This window comes from Clupea harengus, chromosome 5, assembly GCF_900700415.2.
Source record: "Clupea harengus chromosome 5, Ch_v2.0.2, whole genome shotgun sequence".
Taxonomy (NCBI): Eukaryota; Metazoa; Chordata; class Actinopteri; order Clupeiformes; family Clupeidae; genus Clupea; species Clupea harengus.
The window spans coordinates 6559599-6576629 of record NC_045156.1 but is presented as its reverse complement, the minus strand read 5'-3'; the positions used below and the strand labels follow the sequence as shown (position 1 = coordinate 6576629).

Genomic DNA, 17031 nt, shown 5'->3' with positions numbered 1-17031 from the left:
TCCTCTCCCCTGCAGCGGCTGTTTGATGTGATTAAACACTGAGAGAGAGGGGCTAACTGGCTACCTGACCCCACCTCTGATGCTCGAGAGAGAGAGAGAGTGAGGCAGGGTAAACACCACCCGGGCTGCATGACTCACAAGCGCACACACACACACACACACACACACACACACACACACACACACACACACACACACACACATTAATAACTGAAACGATTACCCTACTCTACCTTGTCTTGTCTCTGTCCTTACCAACCCACCTCAGCACAGTGAGAGTATGGGGAAAGCTGTGAGGGAAGCTGCCCATCACAACAGTGGGTCTGTGCAAAGGCAGCATGGGTGTGGCATATACGTGTGTGTGTGTGTGTGTGTGTGTGTGTGTGTGTGTGTGTGTGTGTGTGTGTGTGTGTGTGTGTGTGTATGTGTGTGTGTGTGTGTGTGTGTGTGTGTGTGTGTGAAAAAAAGTGATTTGAGAGCACATATACATATATGTTGCCATTGGCTCTATGTGTCCATTGTTTTGAGGCAGGGGTTGTGACAGATGGAATAGACTTATACCCCTTTTGTGAGCTAATATGGCCCCTTACAGTGCCCATGTCATTTAAGTGGTCTAACTAATTCACTTATTTGGCCAGTATAGGCATATCGCTGCTAGCTCCATTTGTGTAAAATCCTTTATACCTGTTGCACACATTAACATAGAAATGAATTTCATAATATAAATATTGAGCCACACTCACAAAGCCACATCATTCTATTCTAATGTCTACCTTTAGATGGCACTGCAGGCACAGATCTTCTCCCAAACCATGTTCATAGATTACAGCGCATGCTTTTGAGGACAAGCTCGGCAACCATGACAAAGGCTACCAAAGACAAAAGAGGTGAGAACCAGGAGCCAGGACTACAATTACCAGCATACCCAGGGGTATCGATGGAAAAAACAGCTGGCTCTCTCAAAATTACCTTTCATTCGATGCTTAGTAGGCCAGGTTGCGCCGATTGGGATATAGATATGAAAATAAAAATGAAAAAAGATTTCTCTTAATTCTAGTTAACTTGAAGGAAGCAGCACTGATAGTACAGATGCCCCTAACTTCACACAGTCATCTTCTGAGAGATTTCCATGAGTGTGGGCACCTTGACTGTACAGTGGGCAGTCTTCACAAGGTCCTTCCCAGAAGGGTGTGATAACATGTGCCTCCATAGTATAGCCAGCATAATATGTGTGTGTGTGTGGCTGATACACTCACCTCGTCACACCAAACAGAGTGTAAGAGCTCTCACTCACTCTCAAGGCCACGCGTCTGCTCCATGAGGCCAGACACACATACACACACACACACACACACACACACACACACACACACACACTACAGGAGCGTGTCATTGGTCCCCAGGCTGTGTGCATTCCTGTGGGACTTAGCGCTGCTTTAGCACTCACTCAGTGGCGCTGTGCCGGGCACAATGACTCCCTTCATGCCTGAGTTACGGTAACAGCGGCGTCAGCCAGCGGCATCAGCCAGCGGCCCCCTTTTTGCCTCAGTTAACACCCAAAGCCGTCAAATCACCGGAGACAGACACAAACACGGTCCCCACCGGTCAACCTGAGGCTGCGGCCGAGTGCGTCACACTCGGCTACTGAGCGCTGATGTAGCGCTTGGCGTTACGTAACACCTTTTCTGATCGCGGCTGGCCGACGACAAGGAAAGGCAAGGCCAAGGGAATGTGTGTGTGTGTGTGTGTGTGTGTGTGTGTGTGTGTGTGTGTGTGTGTGTGTGTGTGTGTGTGTGTGTGTGTGTGTGTGCATGTGTGTGTGTGTGTGTGAGCTAGCAAAGGTGAGACACGCACTCTGTCCCCCGCCTTACCCAGGGACAGAGTGAATGGCAGATTGCTTCATGTACTGGGCGAGATTCACAGAGCTGGCCTGGCTGTGAATAGGAGTGAACTGTGTGTGAGGATGATAAATGGATTCTGACTAACTTTAGAAAACCTACCGGAAAACTGAAAACAGGAAAAGCCTGACAGAGTGGTACTGTAGCCGAAGCAGAGACACCCAACACCCAAGGGATCGTGATGATGTGTAGGCAACAGTTAATATCACAGTTTGCTTTCATTCATTACCATTACCATAAGTGCAGTGAAATACATCAGCAAAGACCGTGCAAAACCAAATTGGTGTACTGTCCTTATATGTTATCCTAACCTTAATCCTTACCCTAACATTGGTATATCATCACAATCCCTTGGGTGTTAGGTGTCTCTGCTTCGGCTACAGTACCACTCTATATGGATACATTTGCCCATGGTTACTCAGTATTTTACATTATCCAACATTGTGGCATAGTGTTAGAAAATAACAAACGCACTACAAGATAAAGCCTGACCAAAGCTTGTCTTTAGCTGTCTTCATATCACATGAACAGAAGCTAACAAGAGGAAAGTGGCAGCATTCTTCCCAACTGCCCTTCGATCTCTGCCCCAGCCGCTAATGCACATGAGCCCACCAGAGGTGTGTGTGTGTGTGTGTGTGTGTGTATGTGTGTGTCTCTCCTCTCTCACTCAAACTGACAGGTGGCATACAACAGACCAAGCTGTTGCCCAGCCATGAATTGTCTAGACGCTTGTCTCCACACTGCTTACTCCCCCCCCCAGACAACGAGGCTGACAAGGATGCACTTGGAGCGCTCAGAACGCCAGCGAGGCAGCGACACCGACTCCCCGGCAGCCGCCGACCCATACGCCACCTGCCTGTTCTCTCAGTGAGAGCGAAGGGTTTGGAGGGCCACTGTTCAGCAGAACTTAGGGAAACAGAGGGAATGAGGTAGGTGGAGGAAGTCAAAAGAGAGGAAGAGCAGAGGGAGGTGACAGAGAGAAAGCACTGGAGCACTAAAAATAAGGGCGTGTGATCTCTTCTCTTTCGTCGACGTGTCCTCTCCCTCTTCCAATTGTGCCCTGAGCCTGTTGGGCTTTTAAAAGCGGAAGGCCTTGAATTATGTATGGTTTTCAAACCATGCCTCTTTTTCCAGCAGAGAGAGAGAGAGAGTGGGAGAGAAAGAGAGAGAACAATTCTGACGTTTAAAAGAGACCTTGGATTTTAACCTTTTTGTTCCTGTTTTGACCACTTGTTTTTCTTTCTCCAGCATTCTTTCTCTCTCTCTCCCTCTCTCTCTTTCTCCTACACACACATACACACACCTACAAACTCATGCACACACAAACACATACAACTACAAACACACACATAATAACACACAAACACAAAAGTACAAACACACACACACACACACACACTCACACTCACACTCACACACACTCACACACACACACACACACACACACACCACCACCATGACAAGACAAGCTGCAAGTGAGCTCTTTAATTAAAGCGATGCAGAGGGATCGATGGAGCCGGCAGTGAGGTGTCTGATCAGACAGGTGCAGACGGCCCCTCAGCAGGCTCCCGGCATTCACATCATCTCAGATCCCACTCGACTCAACCCAGCCCCCCGCAGGGCAGCCTGCAGCAGCCAGCAGGCACGGCAGATTACAACCAAAGCCTTGTGAGTCCAAGAGTACACGCATGTTTGTGTGTGTGTGTGTGTGTGTCGGTGTGTGTGTGTGTGTGTGTGTGTGTGTGTGTGCGCGTGTGTGTGTGTGTGTGCGTATTTCTGTGTGTGTGTGTGTGTATATATATATATGTGTGTGTGTGTGTGTGTGTGTGTGTGTGTGTGTGTGTGTATGTGTATGTGCGTCTCTATGAGTGAATTAGTGAGTAATGACAGGGGTTGGCAAAGAAACAGGCAAAGAAAGAAACCAATAGAGAGAGAGAGAGAGCAAGAGAAAGGGGTGTGTGTGTGGGGGTGGATCTAGTCGGCAAGCTCGTTAAATAATAAGATCAACTCTCATAACGGGTCCCCTGACCGTAGTTAGCGCACACGTGCGGCATCATTGCATCATTTAGTCGCTGCCCGTGAAGCCCAAACGTGAGACGAGCCCTGCCGACCCTAGCCACCTCCCTCCGACCCTAGCCACCTCCCTTCGATTAGTGTTCATGTTACGAGGCAATCTCCCTCAGCTGGCTAGCATGTGCACTCATGAGGGGTCTGTGTGGCTGGGGGCCGTGGCAGGTTAACCACATTTCACAGCCAGGGTCTGCAATTGAGCGTGTCATGAGGTGTGCACGGCGGAAATCTGTCTATGCTAATAACACCAGCAAATAAATAAATACATACACTTCATCAATACATAACTCCTGAGAGCAACGTGTGCTATGAAGGGCTTCAAATCACACCTCCAGTCAGGTAGCATTCATCACGGCCGCTCACACAATCACTGCACAGGCAGGCCGGAGCACGTCTCATCTAGTCCTCCCGGTGTGTGATGAACGTTAGCGTAGATGGAAAGCACCGACACCTGTTGCATTTTCACAGCTACTTACTGTCTGGCCTTCAGTGGAACGTTTGTGTTGCGAGAGGGTGAAACCTTTGCACTATTCAGAGACTCGCTAATCAACACAGCTGATGAACAGCAGGTACAATTCCGTGTGAATCTGATCACTCAGAGCATGGGCAGGGCTTTTTATCTAGGGCGGACTTTTGCTGTCGAAATAAGTTCCCCACTTTTGCAGTCGCGCTGAGTAGTACCCCCTACATGAAATGGGTTCCAATGCATCAACTGGGGTTGCACGAGCAAAAAGGAGGAATTTCAGAGGAGGTGTTCAAGAGACAGTGTGAGAGTCCACTAGGAGGCGCTGTGGCGTGTAGTGACTGGAGAACACTCACGTGGGCTTGGAGGCTTCAGCCTGGTCTGTCTGCAGTTTCTGCCCCCCCTCCACCTCCATGGTGCAGTAGACGATCCGATTGGGCGCCAGGGACTTGAGGCCCTGCACCTCCATAATCACCACCTGCCAGCAACATCAGCAACAGTCAAAACAGAATAAAAACTCTCACACACACACACACACATAGACACACACACAATCACACACACACACACACACACACACACACAAACAAATGCCATAACACACACACTCACTCACAACCTGAGCACACAGAAACAGCCACAGCTGTGTGATGCATGGTCCAAACAATCCATTCAGCTCTGTCTCGACTAGACTCGACTCAGACGGGACTGTGGTCACATTAAAGGCAAGTGCCCTACAAATCACCTCAGGCCATCTATCCCCAGAGAGCTCCACAGGCTCCCAACAGCAGGAGCATCGGCCAAGGAACACACACACACAAACACACACACACACACACACACACACACACACACACACACAAACACACACACAGATGGATTGATAGAGATACACAGATATCGACATATCATAGCCATCATAAGAAAAATTCAAGGAAGGGGACCATTGATCATAAGCATCTCCCACTTTCTCTCTCTCTCTCTCTCTTTCTCTCTCTCTCTCTCTCTCTCTCTCTCTCTTTCTATCCCTCTCTCTCTTTCTGTTTCTATACAGACATGTATAAGTGCAGTGTCTGACACGGGTTTAGAGCTACACTTCCTGTTGCACCCAAGGCCGACAGATTCAATTAAATGGTTGCTCATGTTGCAGACCCACTTTGTTGCTTTGTGTTTGTGCATCTCTGTGTGTGTGTGTGTGTGTTAGGGTTGTCACGATACCAAAATTATGACTTCGATACTATACTTGCCAAAATATCACGATACCCGATACTTACGATACGATACCACAAATACGATACGATACGATACCACAAATACGATACGATACTGGTATATTTATCTATGATAGTAATAAACAAAACATCTGTAAGGTTCCCTTTTTTACCAGCTTGTTCCTGCCCAGCTTTTTGAACACTTAACAAATGGCATTCATATTAGTATTAGCCCACAGCAAGATATTAATGAAAACTACATGGTGACATCATAGCATTGATTATACACGGCTATGTAGACCTATTGTCCGTATCTGACTATATGACTACATAGTTATTTCCATAAGTATGAATTACATAATTTTACAGTGTGTTTGAGGTGGAAAAAAACCTAAAGCTATGTGGGTTGGGTAGATTAAAGATAGACACATAATTAAAGGGCAATTTCTCCCCTTTATTGAAAAACAACAATGAAAAACATGCCACCACATACCTTTGCACCAATACACACATGCCATTACACTATGGTGAACAATGAGACAGCCTGTCTGTCTGGTAGAATTATTTTGAATTATGAATATTCACACTTGTTGCAACTTGCAACTATTGCAATTGTTTATGCACTTATTACAACTGAACTATTTACACACTTTACAAACTATTTACACGCTAACAGAAACACTAACTCTATAAATTAACTGAAATGTATTTTGTGATGGTCTTGTTAGCAACTGATGTTCTAACAAAAAAATGATAATAGTCATGACGATAATGTGCATTGTCTCATTTTCTGGACAGTTCTTTTGCCAGATGAAGCCACTTGCTTGATGTTTGACTGTGTTAGGAAAGTCGTTGGCAACCTAGCCAACATCGCTATCACAATAACATTACAAAGAGCACTTAATACTAGCATCAGGGGTGAAAAAAAACGTAGTACTAGCATCAATGTCCAAGCCTGTTATAACAAGCTTGCTAACATCGCTAACGAGATGTCTTGCTAGCGGCTACATTTAGCGAAACCTGTTAAATTTGCTTACTTTGTTTATGACAAACTAGCAAGTCAACAACTTTCCTAACACAGTCAAACATCAAGCAATTGCAACACAAGACAAAGCAGACGTCCTCTTTTTCGAGACCTAAATGTGTCCGGGTAAAAGAGGACGTCTGGTCACCCTAGCTAAACTAGGCTAAGGCTACTCGTGTTAGGCTGTATATGGGTGAGCTTGGGTGTTCATGTTTATAATCACATTTGCTAACCTGTCGTTCTTTGAACTTTCTGAAAAGTTCGGGGTGTCTGTCTGATAGGTGCTTAGCCATATTCGACGTGTTCCCTCCCTTTGCCTGAGTGGATTTGAAGGTTCTGTGTGTGTCGATGGGTTTTCCTTCAGTGTCTGCTTCGTACCCGAAGTATTTGCATGTGTGAGAGCTGGGCAGCCCCGCCCCTTACAGTCAATGCGTGCAGGCAGCCTGACAGGGAGCGGAACAGTGAGTGCGCTCTGATTGCGTGCTTTTTTAATGAAGTACCGGTACCAAAAATATGCAAAATCGTATCGTTTTTAACGTAAGGGTACCGCGGTACTTTTCTAGTACCGGTACACCGTGCAACACTAGTGTGTGTGGGTGTCTGTATATATGAGTAGCGTATATGAGTAGCTTCGTTTTAATCATCTGACCACAGGCCTTGAATAAAGACATCATCCCTTGCACATTCAAAGATTCAAACAATGTCAGAGTGGGAAGTGCTTATGGACATACAGCTGCAACATGTAATGTAGGGGGAAATAAGAAAGTCCTCAAAAAAGACTGAGAAAAATATAAACAAACCAAAAAAAGAAAAAGGCATGGAAAAAAGGACAAACAAGAGCCTCGGGACTGGGCGTCTCCTTGTCACAGTTTTAATCACATTATTTGTCAGGCCACAGAGTGCTTACTTAATTTGAAAGCAGACATTGCTTGGAACACAACCACCGCATATCCTGCGCAACGCCCACTGCCCCAAACCAAATCTACTTAAGCCGTGGCTCCACGCGGAAGCCTACCGGCGCACAAGGTGATTAATGAGAAAATACTACGGAACATTAAAGCAGTGAGATCAACCCTAAACCCCTTACTAGCCTCCACATCCAAGGAGAACACTCGATTCTCATGCATGTGCCTTTTGGGGGACACAACTAGAACAGTACAATCAACTAAAGCACTGGTCGTTTGGAGGGGACTTGATTGCCAATGCAATTGTTACAGAATTGTTAACTAAATCACTAGTCATTTGGGGGTTGGAGACTTGTAATGTGCTTTGTAATGTAGGTGGGAAAGCTTTGTGTCCTGTCTTACACGGATCACGTTCTGTACTGTCTTACACGGGTCACGTTCTGTACTGTCTTACACGGGTCACGTTCTGTACTGTCTTAGGTGAGTCACATATGAATCACTGTACCTCTAAGGTGAAGGAGAGCACCACATCTGACTTGGAGAGCTGGTTCTCGTCCTCCTGCCCCATGTCTATGATGGAGGTGTTGTGTCCCCGCTTGAGCTTCTGCAGCTTGAACTCTCCTCCCTTGGACACGGGCATGCTCTCCAGGTTGGCCATCAGCAGGTTCACAGACGACTTCAGCTCCTCGATGTACATGGCCTCCATTTCTTTTGACACGAACCTGGGGAACTTGCCACCCTTTGTTTGCATGAATCCAGAGGAACAGAGGCACACACACACACACACACACACACACACACACACACACACAGACACACAGACACAGACACACAGACACAGACACAGACACACACACACACACACACACACACAAACACACACACACACACACACACACACACACACACACACACACACACACACACATTCAGAGAGTGGGCCATGAGGGGGAAAGGAGGAATAGGCAAATGTTTATTTCAAAAAGCTTTGGATTTTACTCTCCTTACTGCTGCTGGAGAACGTAGCCAGTACAGTCCTTCATGTGTGTGTGTGTTTTGCAAAATACCCATCTTTATTTCATAACACCCAGGCATCCATGCATGCCTAGCCATTTGCTCCCTTTCAGTGCTTCTGCTCGCTGCATTATTGAACATGTTTTGATGACCTAAAGCTCTGTCCCGAGCAGAACGTCTGCGTTCAAACTGAGCTACACACAGTGGTTGACATTCTGCGGCCTCTGTGTCCACTTCCTGATTCCTACCCTCCTGGCGTCTGATTGGACATGGGGCTTGAAGGACACTTACCCTGGCGATGTGATCGGCCATCTGCAGCCGGCCGTCCAGTTCCCTCCTGATCTGAGCTGCCTGCTCATCTGGATTGTCCAGCTAGAGAGAAACAGGAAGAGAAAAAAAGAGAAGAGAGAAGAGAGAAGGGAGACAAAGGTGAGCTTCCAAGCAATTACAAAATGGCTTTACATTCTCAGCTACACATCCCAAGCTGAGTGATAGTGATAGTCAATATCATTCCCATTAAAAGAGCATCGCTGTTCGTGGCCATCGCTGCAGCAATCAATACTTAAACACGTTCAGCCCAATGCCAGTGACTGCAATCACACCTTAACAATTCTGACAGTCAAAGAACAGACCCAACAGTATTGTTCCTTTTATGGTTCCACATCTCCATTTGTCTCAGTGAAAGAAATGGATGTTACGTGCCTGTGGCATTTGGCTCAATGGCTTCTTTAAAGTTCTTTTTCATCTCTGCAGTTCACATTCAGATATCTTTGCAGTGCTCCAACAGAGTTCACATTCCTCTCAGCCTGTGAGTCACTGGGCTGGGGGGTGGCGAGACGGCTCTTCATCAACACACTTTCTTTGCCGCAGAGAGATACATTTTGCCCGCTGTGCCATCTTTGCCCCTAAGCACCCAGACAATGAGGCATGTGTCTGCTGGGGGACATTAGAGTCTTTGAAAAACCCTGACGCCTGATGGACACTTGGCAGGCGAAAAAAAAGAAATCCCTGGATTGTTGCACATTCTCGCACTCTCTATGAGTCCCCATGATTCACCAACAGAGGGCCATTCAGTCAAAGCCTAAAGCCTGTACTCTGCAAAATTACCCAACATCCATCTGTCTCCTTCACGTAGTATCTACGTCCTTGAGGCAGCATAGGCAATCTGTACGTGCGTGTGCTTATGATGCGTGCACCTATGATGTGGGGGCCTGGGTGATTCTTCACAAGCTTTAGAGCCTGCCGACGCTGCCAAAGACAACGAATCTCCTCTCCACTACACGCCTAATCTAATACAAAGCTCATTAGCGGCATCGTTAACGGACCTAATCAGGCCGAGTGGAATAATTATGAAGGACCATACAGAATCCACAGGGTAGAATTGTTTTCCTTGCTTGTCTATGTTGCCTATTAGTAAGGGAGAATGGCAGTGTCTCATGCCATACATGGGTGCACTCTGTAATGTGTGTAGCTCATGTCGCCAAGTGAAGCCGCTCGCGTTTTACGTTAGCAACCGGGGCCAAATGTGAATGGAGCTATGTATGTGAGATTCATTCTCCCCCGAGCTCCAGGCGGCAATGGAAAAAAAGAAAAAAATGGTGTTGTACTCAGTGGATTTAATGCAGGTCCTGAAAAGGTGTAAGGTCTGGGTGTCAGCAGGGAGCATGGCAAAGGCCTGTAATTGAGACTGCTGCCACTATGTTAGTCCACCTCCTGGAGGTCCTGACAGCAGCCATTCAACAAGTGCAAATTAGGGCGAGATTTCCACAGGATGAAGTGGCCCAGAGGCTGTGCGATAAACAACATCAACAAAAACAAGGCCCCTATTGCCAAGGGGAGTGGAAACGATTTGAACAATACGAGACAGATAGTGTGATGTTCATTTGAATTTCAAATGTCTCTTTGTTTGAAAGCACAGTTCACGTGACAGGCTTTTGAAAAAGGAAAAGAAAGCGAGGCGCAGATGCAGATGTTCATTTTATGGCCCTGTTGCTCAGATGCTCCCCACACACACACAAAAAAAACCAACAACAACAACTTCAGTAGTATACAATGAGAGAGAGAAAAAGGAGGGTGACAATTTATGTTTCACATTTGCATCGCTGCATGATTAGGAACAAGGGACCCCATTTTTTCCATTTTGGCCATGCTTTGATGTGAACACAAAAGCACAAGCGGTGCTCTGAACTGGTGGTATTCACAGTGGTGTCTGCTGCAAACCGCCCCTACTTCCAGTCCCAGTCCCAGAGTCTTTCCTTTTTCCCGGAGTCTTCTGGGACTTGGGGCGGGCAGCTGGGAGAGGGGAGCTGTCCGGTCAGCATCTTGTCGAGTGGATCACCATCTGTACGGGCAAAAGGGCCTTGTGCCCCCCGACCCCTTCCCCTCACCAGCTGTCACCCCTCAGAGCAGACTATGGCACAAACACCTTCTAGGGCCCTCCCTGTGGATGACTATCACACCTGCTTTTGTATGCATGTGTCTGTCTATCTGTGTGTGTGTGTGTGTGTGTCTGTGTGTGTGTGTGTGTGTGTCTGTGTGTGTGTGTGTGTGTGTGTGTGTGTGTGTGTGTGTGTGTGTGTGTGTGTGTCGTAGTGTATGTGTACATGCATGCATGAGTGGGGCACAGGGCAAGTATGTGCAAGCTTTGTTTTGTCGCCATGTGCACAAAAGGATATATTTTTAAGCCTTTCATTTCACAACATGACATAACAAGTGCATACTGCACCTCAAGCCCTGGGACCGAGTCCCAGCCACAAAGACGTGTTGGTGTTGTTTCGTCATGCTCAGCCAAGCTCAGCCAAGCTCAGCCAAGCCTCCAACAACCTGCGGACACAAAGGAATCCTCTACAGCATGACACATACAGCCCAGGGACTGAGAGGAAGTGTGCGAAGCAGGTTATAGCCAAGCGAGGGGAGGCATAAGTACACACGGCGAACGGATGACAGCGGTAGCAGCCTGCAGAGGCTCTTCCACAACACTGCTGTTCCTCTTTTGTGCACACTGTCCCTTGACTACTTGACTACTCAGTCCCTCTCCCTCTCCCTGTCAGCCTCCATCTCTCTCCCTGCCTTCTCATTGGGCATTAATGAGGAGTTGTCTCTCGCTAACAGTCCCTGCCGCTGCGTGCCGGTGCCGAAAATGGACCTTTCGAGCCTCGAGCTTGGCACATCATGGCGTGGGTGCAGAGTCGTTCTTGTCACCGTTGCCCGACCACAGGAGCTGTCGCCGTCGATGAGTCAGGGGGGGCCCCTGAGTGAATCTCCCGTCGCACACACACGCCTCACTTCAGCTCGGTCTCCAACGGCGACCGATGACTGACGCGTCGTTCACGCGGCTCTCGCTGTTCCGTCTCCTCTGCGAGACGCTCTTCATGCCGCGTTTACACCTGGAGCCTTGAGACTCACACGCTCGCGTCACCCCACACTTAACGTGCTAAAAGTACAGACAACGCCTCAACAAAACAAAAACATTTTTTAAATAAAAAACAACAGCTCTGTAGCAGACGGAGGGAGCGGCAGGGGCTGCTCTGTGTGTGGCCCGGCCGTGACATCCATTACTGGGGAGACCTCTTCCATGTTTAACAAGGTAAGAAGTGGGAGGCACAGTGTTCCCTTCCTTGTCATAATCAGATTTCATACAAGCAAAGCGCCCTGTAATTAGATTCATTATATGTGCTTAACCTCCGCCGGCTGACGTGGGGAGAGACGTCAGCCTCGTGGCCACTGCTGACACCGCGGAGGGGTTCGCAGCACAGGGCAGGTCAGGTCAGAGGTCACCTACAATCAGAGGCCCCTTCCTCCCTCTCTCTAATGCACGCTGTCAACATCAACCGCTCCCACACACACACACACACACAAACACACACACACACATATGCGCACAGACAGACATACAAACCAGCTGGCACACACAGACACAGACATACACACACAGGTACACAGACAGACACATATACGCACAGGCAAACCCGCATACACACAGACACAGATACAAATACACACATTGATACTCAGGAACATACACACACAGACAAACACACAGACACACATACATATATACAAACACACACACACAGCAGAATGAAGATGTGACCAAGGTGACAGAACGTCTCTGTGCTGATCACACCGTTGTGACCCCGAGCAGTAGAGTAATTACCATCCACACAGAGTGGCGCCAACACAATGCAACACAGCTCAGCTTGTTACATTTTTACTATGGTTTTCTGTAGACACAAAGCATCTGCAAAGAGGACAAGCCCAGGGCCTCATTAGTGTGGGTGGGTGGTTGCCAATGAGTCTGGGAGTCACACGGGCTGGCACAACCTGGGAAAGAACATCACTGATGTCATGCCCGCACTGTCTATGTTCCATCCTATTATTTGTACTGTTAACATGGTTTCTTCTGCGTTTCTCCTTGCAAATATTCCATAATATATTTCATAATCATTAACTTTATAATCCTTTTTGTCCATGTTCTACTGAGATATCATCATTGCTGCTTCTGTTTTATTATTCAAACAGTAATGCAAAAGGTCCCAACATGCCAACTGGTTTCATGTAGTTTCGAAAAGAACAAAAGGCAAAAGTGCCCCCAGAGCGGTTAGAAATCAATAGCGGGCCAATCTCACCACCCTGTTTGAGGAATCGTACTCACTCCGCAACATTAGAAATCAACCTCGGCGCACCACGTCTGGGAAGCCGGCCCAGCAGCCCCTGCTGAGAGAGTGGTCTCTGAACTCGAAGAAGGAACCTAATTATTGCAGCCTCAGTGCAGGCGCCCATTTGATTGCCTTTTGGCTCTGGGGTGAATTGATGTCTGAAAGATCTGCGATGTGAAATGATCGCCACTGAAGACAGTTTTGGGGAGGAAGGTAGTGGTAGGAGAGCTGCTTTCAGGTTGGGGGGGGGGGGGACAGGAAAAATGGCAGCTCTTGTCTCCTCTTCAATAATGCGAGTAAGGATCCATGCATGATGTCATTTATAGAAGCCTGTGCCAGAGGCTGAGGCTGACCTGGCTGGAGGCTAGACATCCAGGCATTCCGCTCTACCCTCTCCTCTCCTCTCTCCTCTCTCCCTTTCCTCCCTCCATCTGAGCTCTCAGTTCTCTCTTTCTCTCTCTCTTCTCTGTGACATGTGTAGTCTTTCTTTATACAGACATACTCCCTCCCACGCTATCTCTCTCTCTCTATCTCTCTGTCTCTTTCTCTCACTCTCTCTCTTAATCCTGTTCAAACTCTTCATATTGGTTAATACTAGGGCTGCATTAACAGTTTTGCATCACTTCGCCCACTCGCCTCTGTTATGACCGATAATGGCACGTCAGCCTAATGATCGTCGTGCAGGTCGCCCTGCCAGGCCTCGTCCGAGCGACCCAGAACGCCCGCTGAGCCGCACTCCAGGATTCGGATTAATAATTAATCCCGAACATCCCACGCACCCCAATCCCAATCCTCCAATCAGTCCCAACACTCTGGGCAAGAGCTGCTGCATCTCTGAGGCTGCCTTTGCCTCTGTGTGACACCACCAGACCTGAACTGAACTGTGCTTCAATCGCTGGATCCCTTACTGGCTGGACCTCTCACTGGCTGGATCCCTCACTGGCTGGGTCCCTTACTGGCTGGATCCCTCACTGGCTGGATCTCTCACTGGCTGGATCCCTCACTGGCTGGATCCCTTACTGGCTGGATCCCTCACTGGCTGGGTCCCTCACTGGCTGGGTCCCTCACTGGCTGGATCCCTCACTGGCTGGGTCCCTCACTGGCTGGGTCCTTCTCTAATTGAATCTAAGTGGACTAGTAGTGGACAGCAAACAGAGCACATGCGGCTGCAGCTGGCTATGGGCATTATCATAAAAACAATAGCAGCGAGCGCCTTGTTGTTAAAATCAATGAGCAGACAAATTAGGAGCCCTGAGCAGAGGTTTAAGGCTTCCCCACTTAGTATTCCCACAAATCTGACGAATCACCATGCATTTACCATAGTCTCAGCCATATGCACTGTAGAATCACCATGCATTTACCATAGTCTCAGCCATATGCACTGTAGAATCACCATGCATTTACCATAGTCTCAGCCATATGAACTGTGGAATTTGACAAGCTTTTGTAAAAATTGAATTTCCCCCCTCTAATTAGCCATGGAATGGCGCATGGAGTTGTTTGCTCTGAAGATTGCACACGCATCACCTAGGAGCTTATCACTATCAGAACAGCTGCTGAACCCCATTACACTGTGATTGCAATGCATGGACCTATGTAATTTAATATAAGGCATTGTTTACACTCTTGACTACCATGGTGTATTTGTGGCATGGTGAAGATTGCTATGGATGTAGGCACACTCCAATATCCAATATTTGTAGGTGGAGAGCATGGAGATGAGACATCGCCCTCGTGCCCTGACAGGGATGAGGATTATTAAGGAATGAATCAACTCAGCATAAACTACGATTGGTGAAAACTGTAACTGGTGACTGCAAGCATTTTAGATGGTGGCTGCCACTGTCCTTATGTTACACATTTCTCTCTATGTTCTCCATCCTCTTCACTTTAGCCAGCCCTGTTTGATTGCCGTGCTATCTCATACTGTTAAGAGCACATGCTAAACCAGAGAGACAGCCTCCATCACATACCTCACACAACAAGCCGGATTCAGGAAATGGAGGTGCTTCCTCTTGAGAAGAGATTCTATGTAATCAGTTTTTTATTTATAGGTATGTAGTCTCTGAAGACCTACTGTTGAATGTGATCTATAACTATCATTAAAGGAATGGCTAACAGTGCCTTTACTCAGCTATGACCCAAGGTAGTGATACTCACTGTTCTGTTTCATTAAACACCCATTGTGCTATTATACATAGACTACTGTTTTTTTTTGTCTGTGTTGGTTCAAAAGCTCTGAGGCACATCATATCCACTGGACTGCTATGGTTGGGTTTGTTCTCCACTGTCAATCACGCACGCACGAACATGTGCGCACACACATGCACGCACACACACACACACACAAACAACCTTTCTCCATCCTTCACAGAACCAACATACCCTCCATCACAGACACCACACACACAAGCACACACACACACACACACACACACAAGAACACACACACACACACACACAAGCACACACACAGACACACACACACAGACACAGACACACACACACACACACAAGCACACACACACACACACACACAAGCACACACACAGACACACACACACACGCTCACACCCTTTTGTCTACCCTGTCTGCCCGTGCTCCGCTGCCATGGAGACTGTAAACACTCTGGGCTTTTAAACAGCCTTTCCTTTCCAATCAGCTGTTGTCACAATGAATACATTACAGAGAGCATTCAACATAATTACATTTCAGACCTGACTTGCTCATCAATAAACACTACTGCTTGCCTTCGCACACCACTCATCTTGGATTTGTTATTTCTGTGAAGGGTCATAAGGAGCAAGAAAGACCACTCACTTTAACATAGCAAGTGGTAAAATCACCACTCATTAGGTCATGTTTGGTTAAAAGAAGCACATTTATGCATACGAATATTTTAAAGTATTTCCATTTCCTTCTTACAAAACATTATTAGTCATGTGTGCTGTCAAAAGGCTATATTTCAATTAAACTCTTTACTATTTCTCACAATTTTCACTATGAATATGAGAAGAAATACCAAAAAAGCTTTGAATGAAATTCTACTATGACCAGCCCTCTTCAAGTGACACTTCATTCATACAAATAAGACTTAATATACAAAAAAACAAAATACAAATATTTAAAAACAACTAAACAAGCTTTTGCTACAAATGACAAGAATTTAGCATTCTGTCAGTGTTGCCACACCATTACTGTTTACATGTGAGCATGATTTCTCTCATAAATGAGGTACTTCAGCAAGATGGCAGTTTGCAATCAAAGGCTGAGATTAGTTTAAGTCCCAAAGCTGTTTGATGACCCACTCATAAAAGGTCGGCCCAGTGTAGACTAGCGAAAATCTAGAGTGCTAGCAACTCTTCTGTCTATATGTGGGATTTAATACTGAGCTGATGCTGTCTACTCTGAAAGTGTTTTTTGTGTATGTGTGTGTGTGTGTGTTTGTGTGTGAAGGTACATACGTGAGCAGGAATTAATAGCCTCAAACGAAAAGGAGATGATCTAAAGAGGATAACAGGAAGGTTTGACCATGTCCTGTTATATCATACATTCTTAGATGCATGGGACTGTCCAGCAACTACTTTTTACAAGTTCTGCGAATGTCACAGTGAGTAAACATGGTTCATCATACCTTATACCACCGAACACATCTGAGACAGGGAATGGGGCTGAGATGGCCACATTGTGTGGTGGCAGTCAGTCAGTGAGATATGCATTATCATTAAGATGTTATAGTACATACAGTCACTTTATTCATCTGACCCGTTCATCCAGAAGAACTTACT

The 17031-nt window shown here is 46.9% G+C and overlaps 1 protein-coding gene across 24 annotated transcripts in view; it reads right to left on the bottom strand.

The window, feature by feature from the left end:
* cadpsa (Ca2+-dependent activator protein for secretion a) overlaps positions 1–17031 on the bottom strand; it is a 101673-nt gene that overhangs the window by 64762 nt on the left and 19880 nt on the right. For all 24 annotated transcript variants that reach the window (XM_031567509.2, XM_031567494.2, XM_031567499.2 and 21 more), the window contains exons 5-7: positions 8877–8957; positions 8077–8310; positions 4788–4909 (exon numbers count right to left, since the gene is read on the bottom strand). In XM_031567509.2, coding sequence (XP_031423369.1) covers positions 4788–4909; positions 8077–8310; positions 8877–8957 — 437 coding nt within the window. The remainder of the gene's footprint in view (positions 1–4787; positions 4910–8076; positions 8311–8876; positions 8958–17031) is intronic.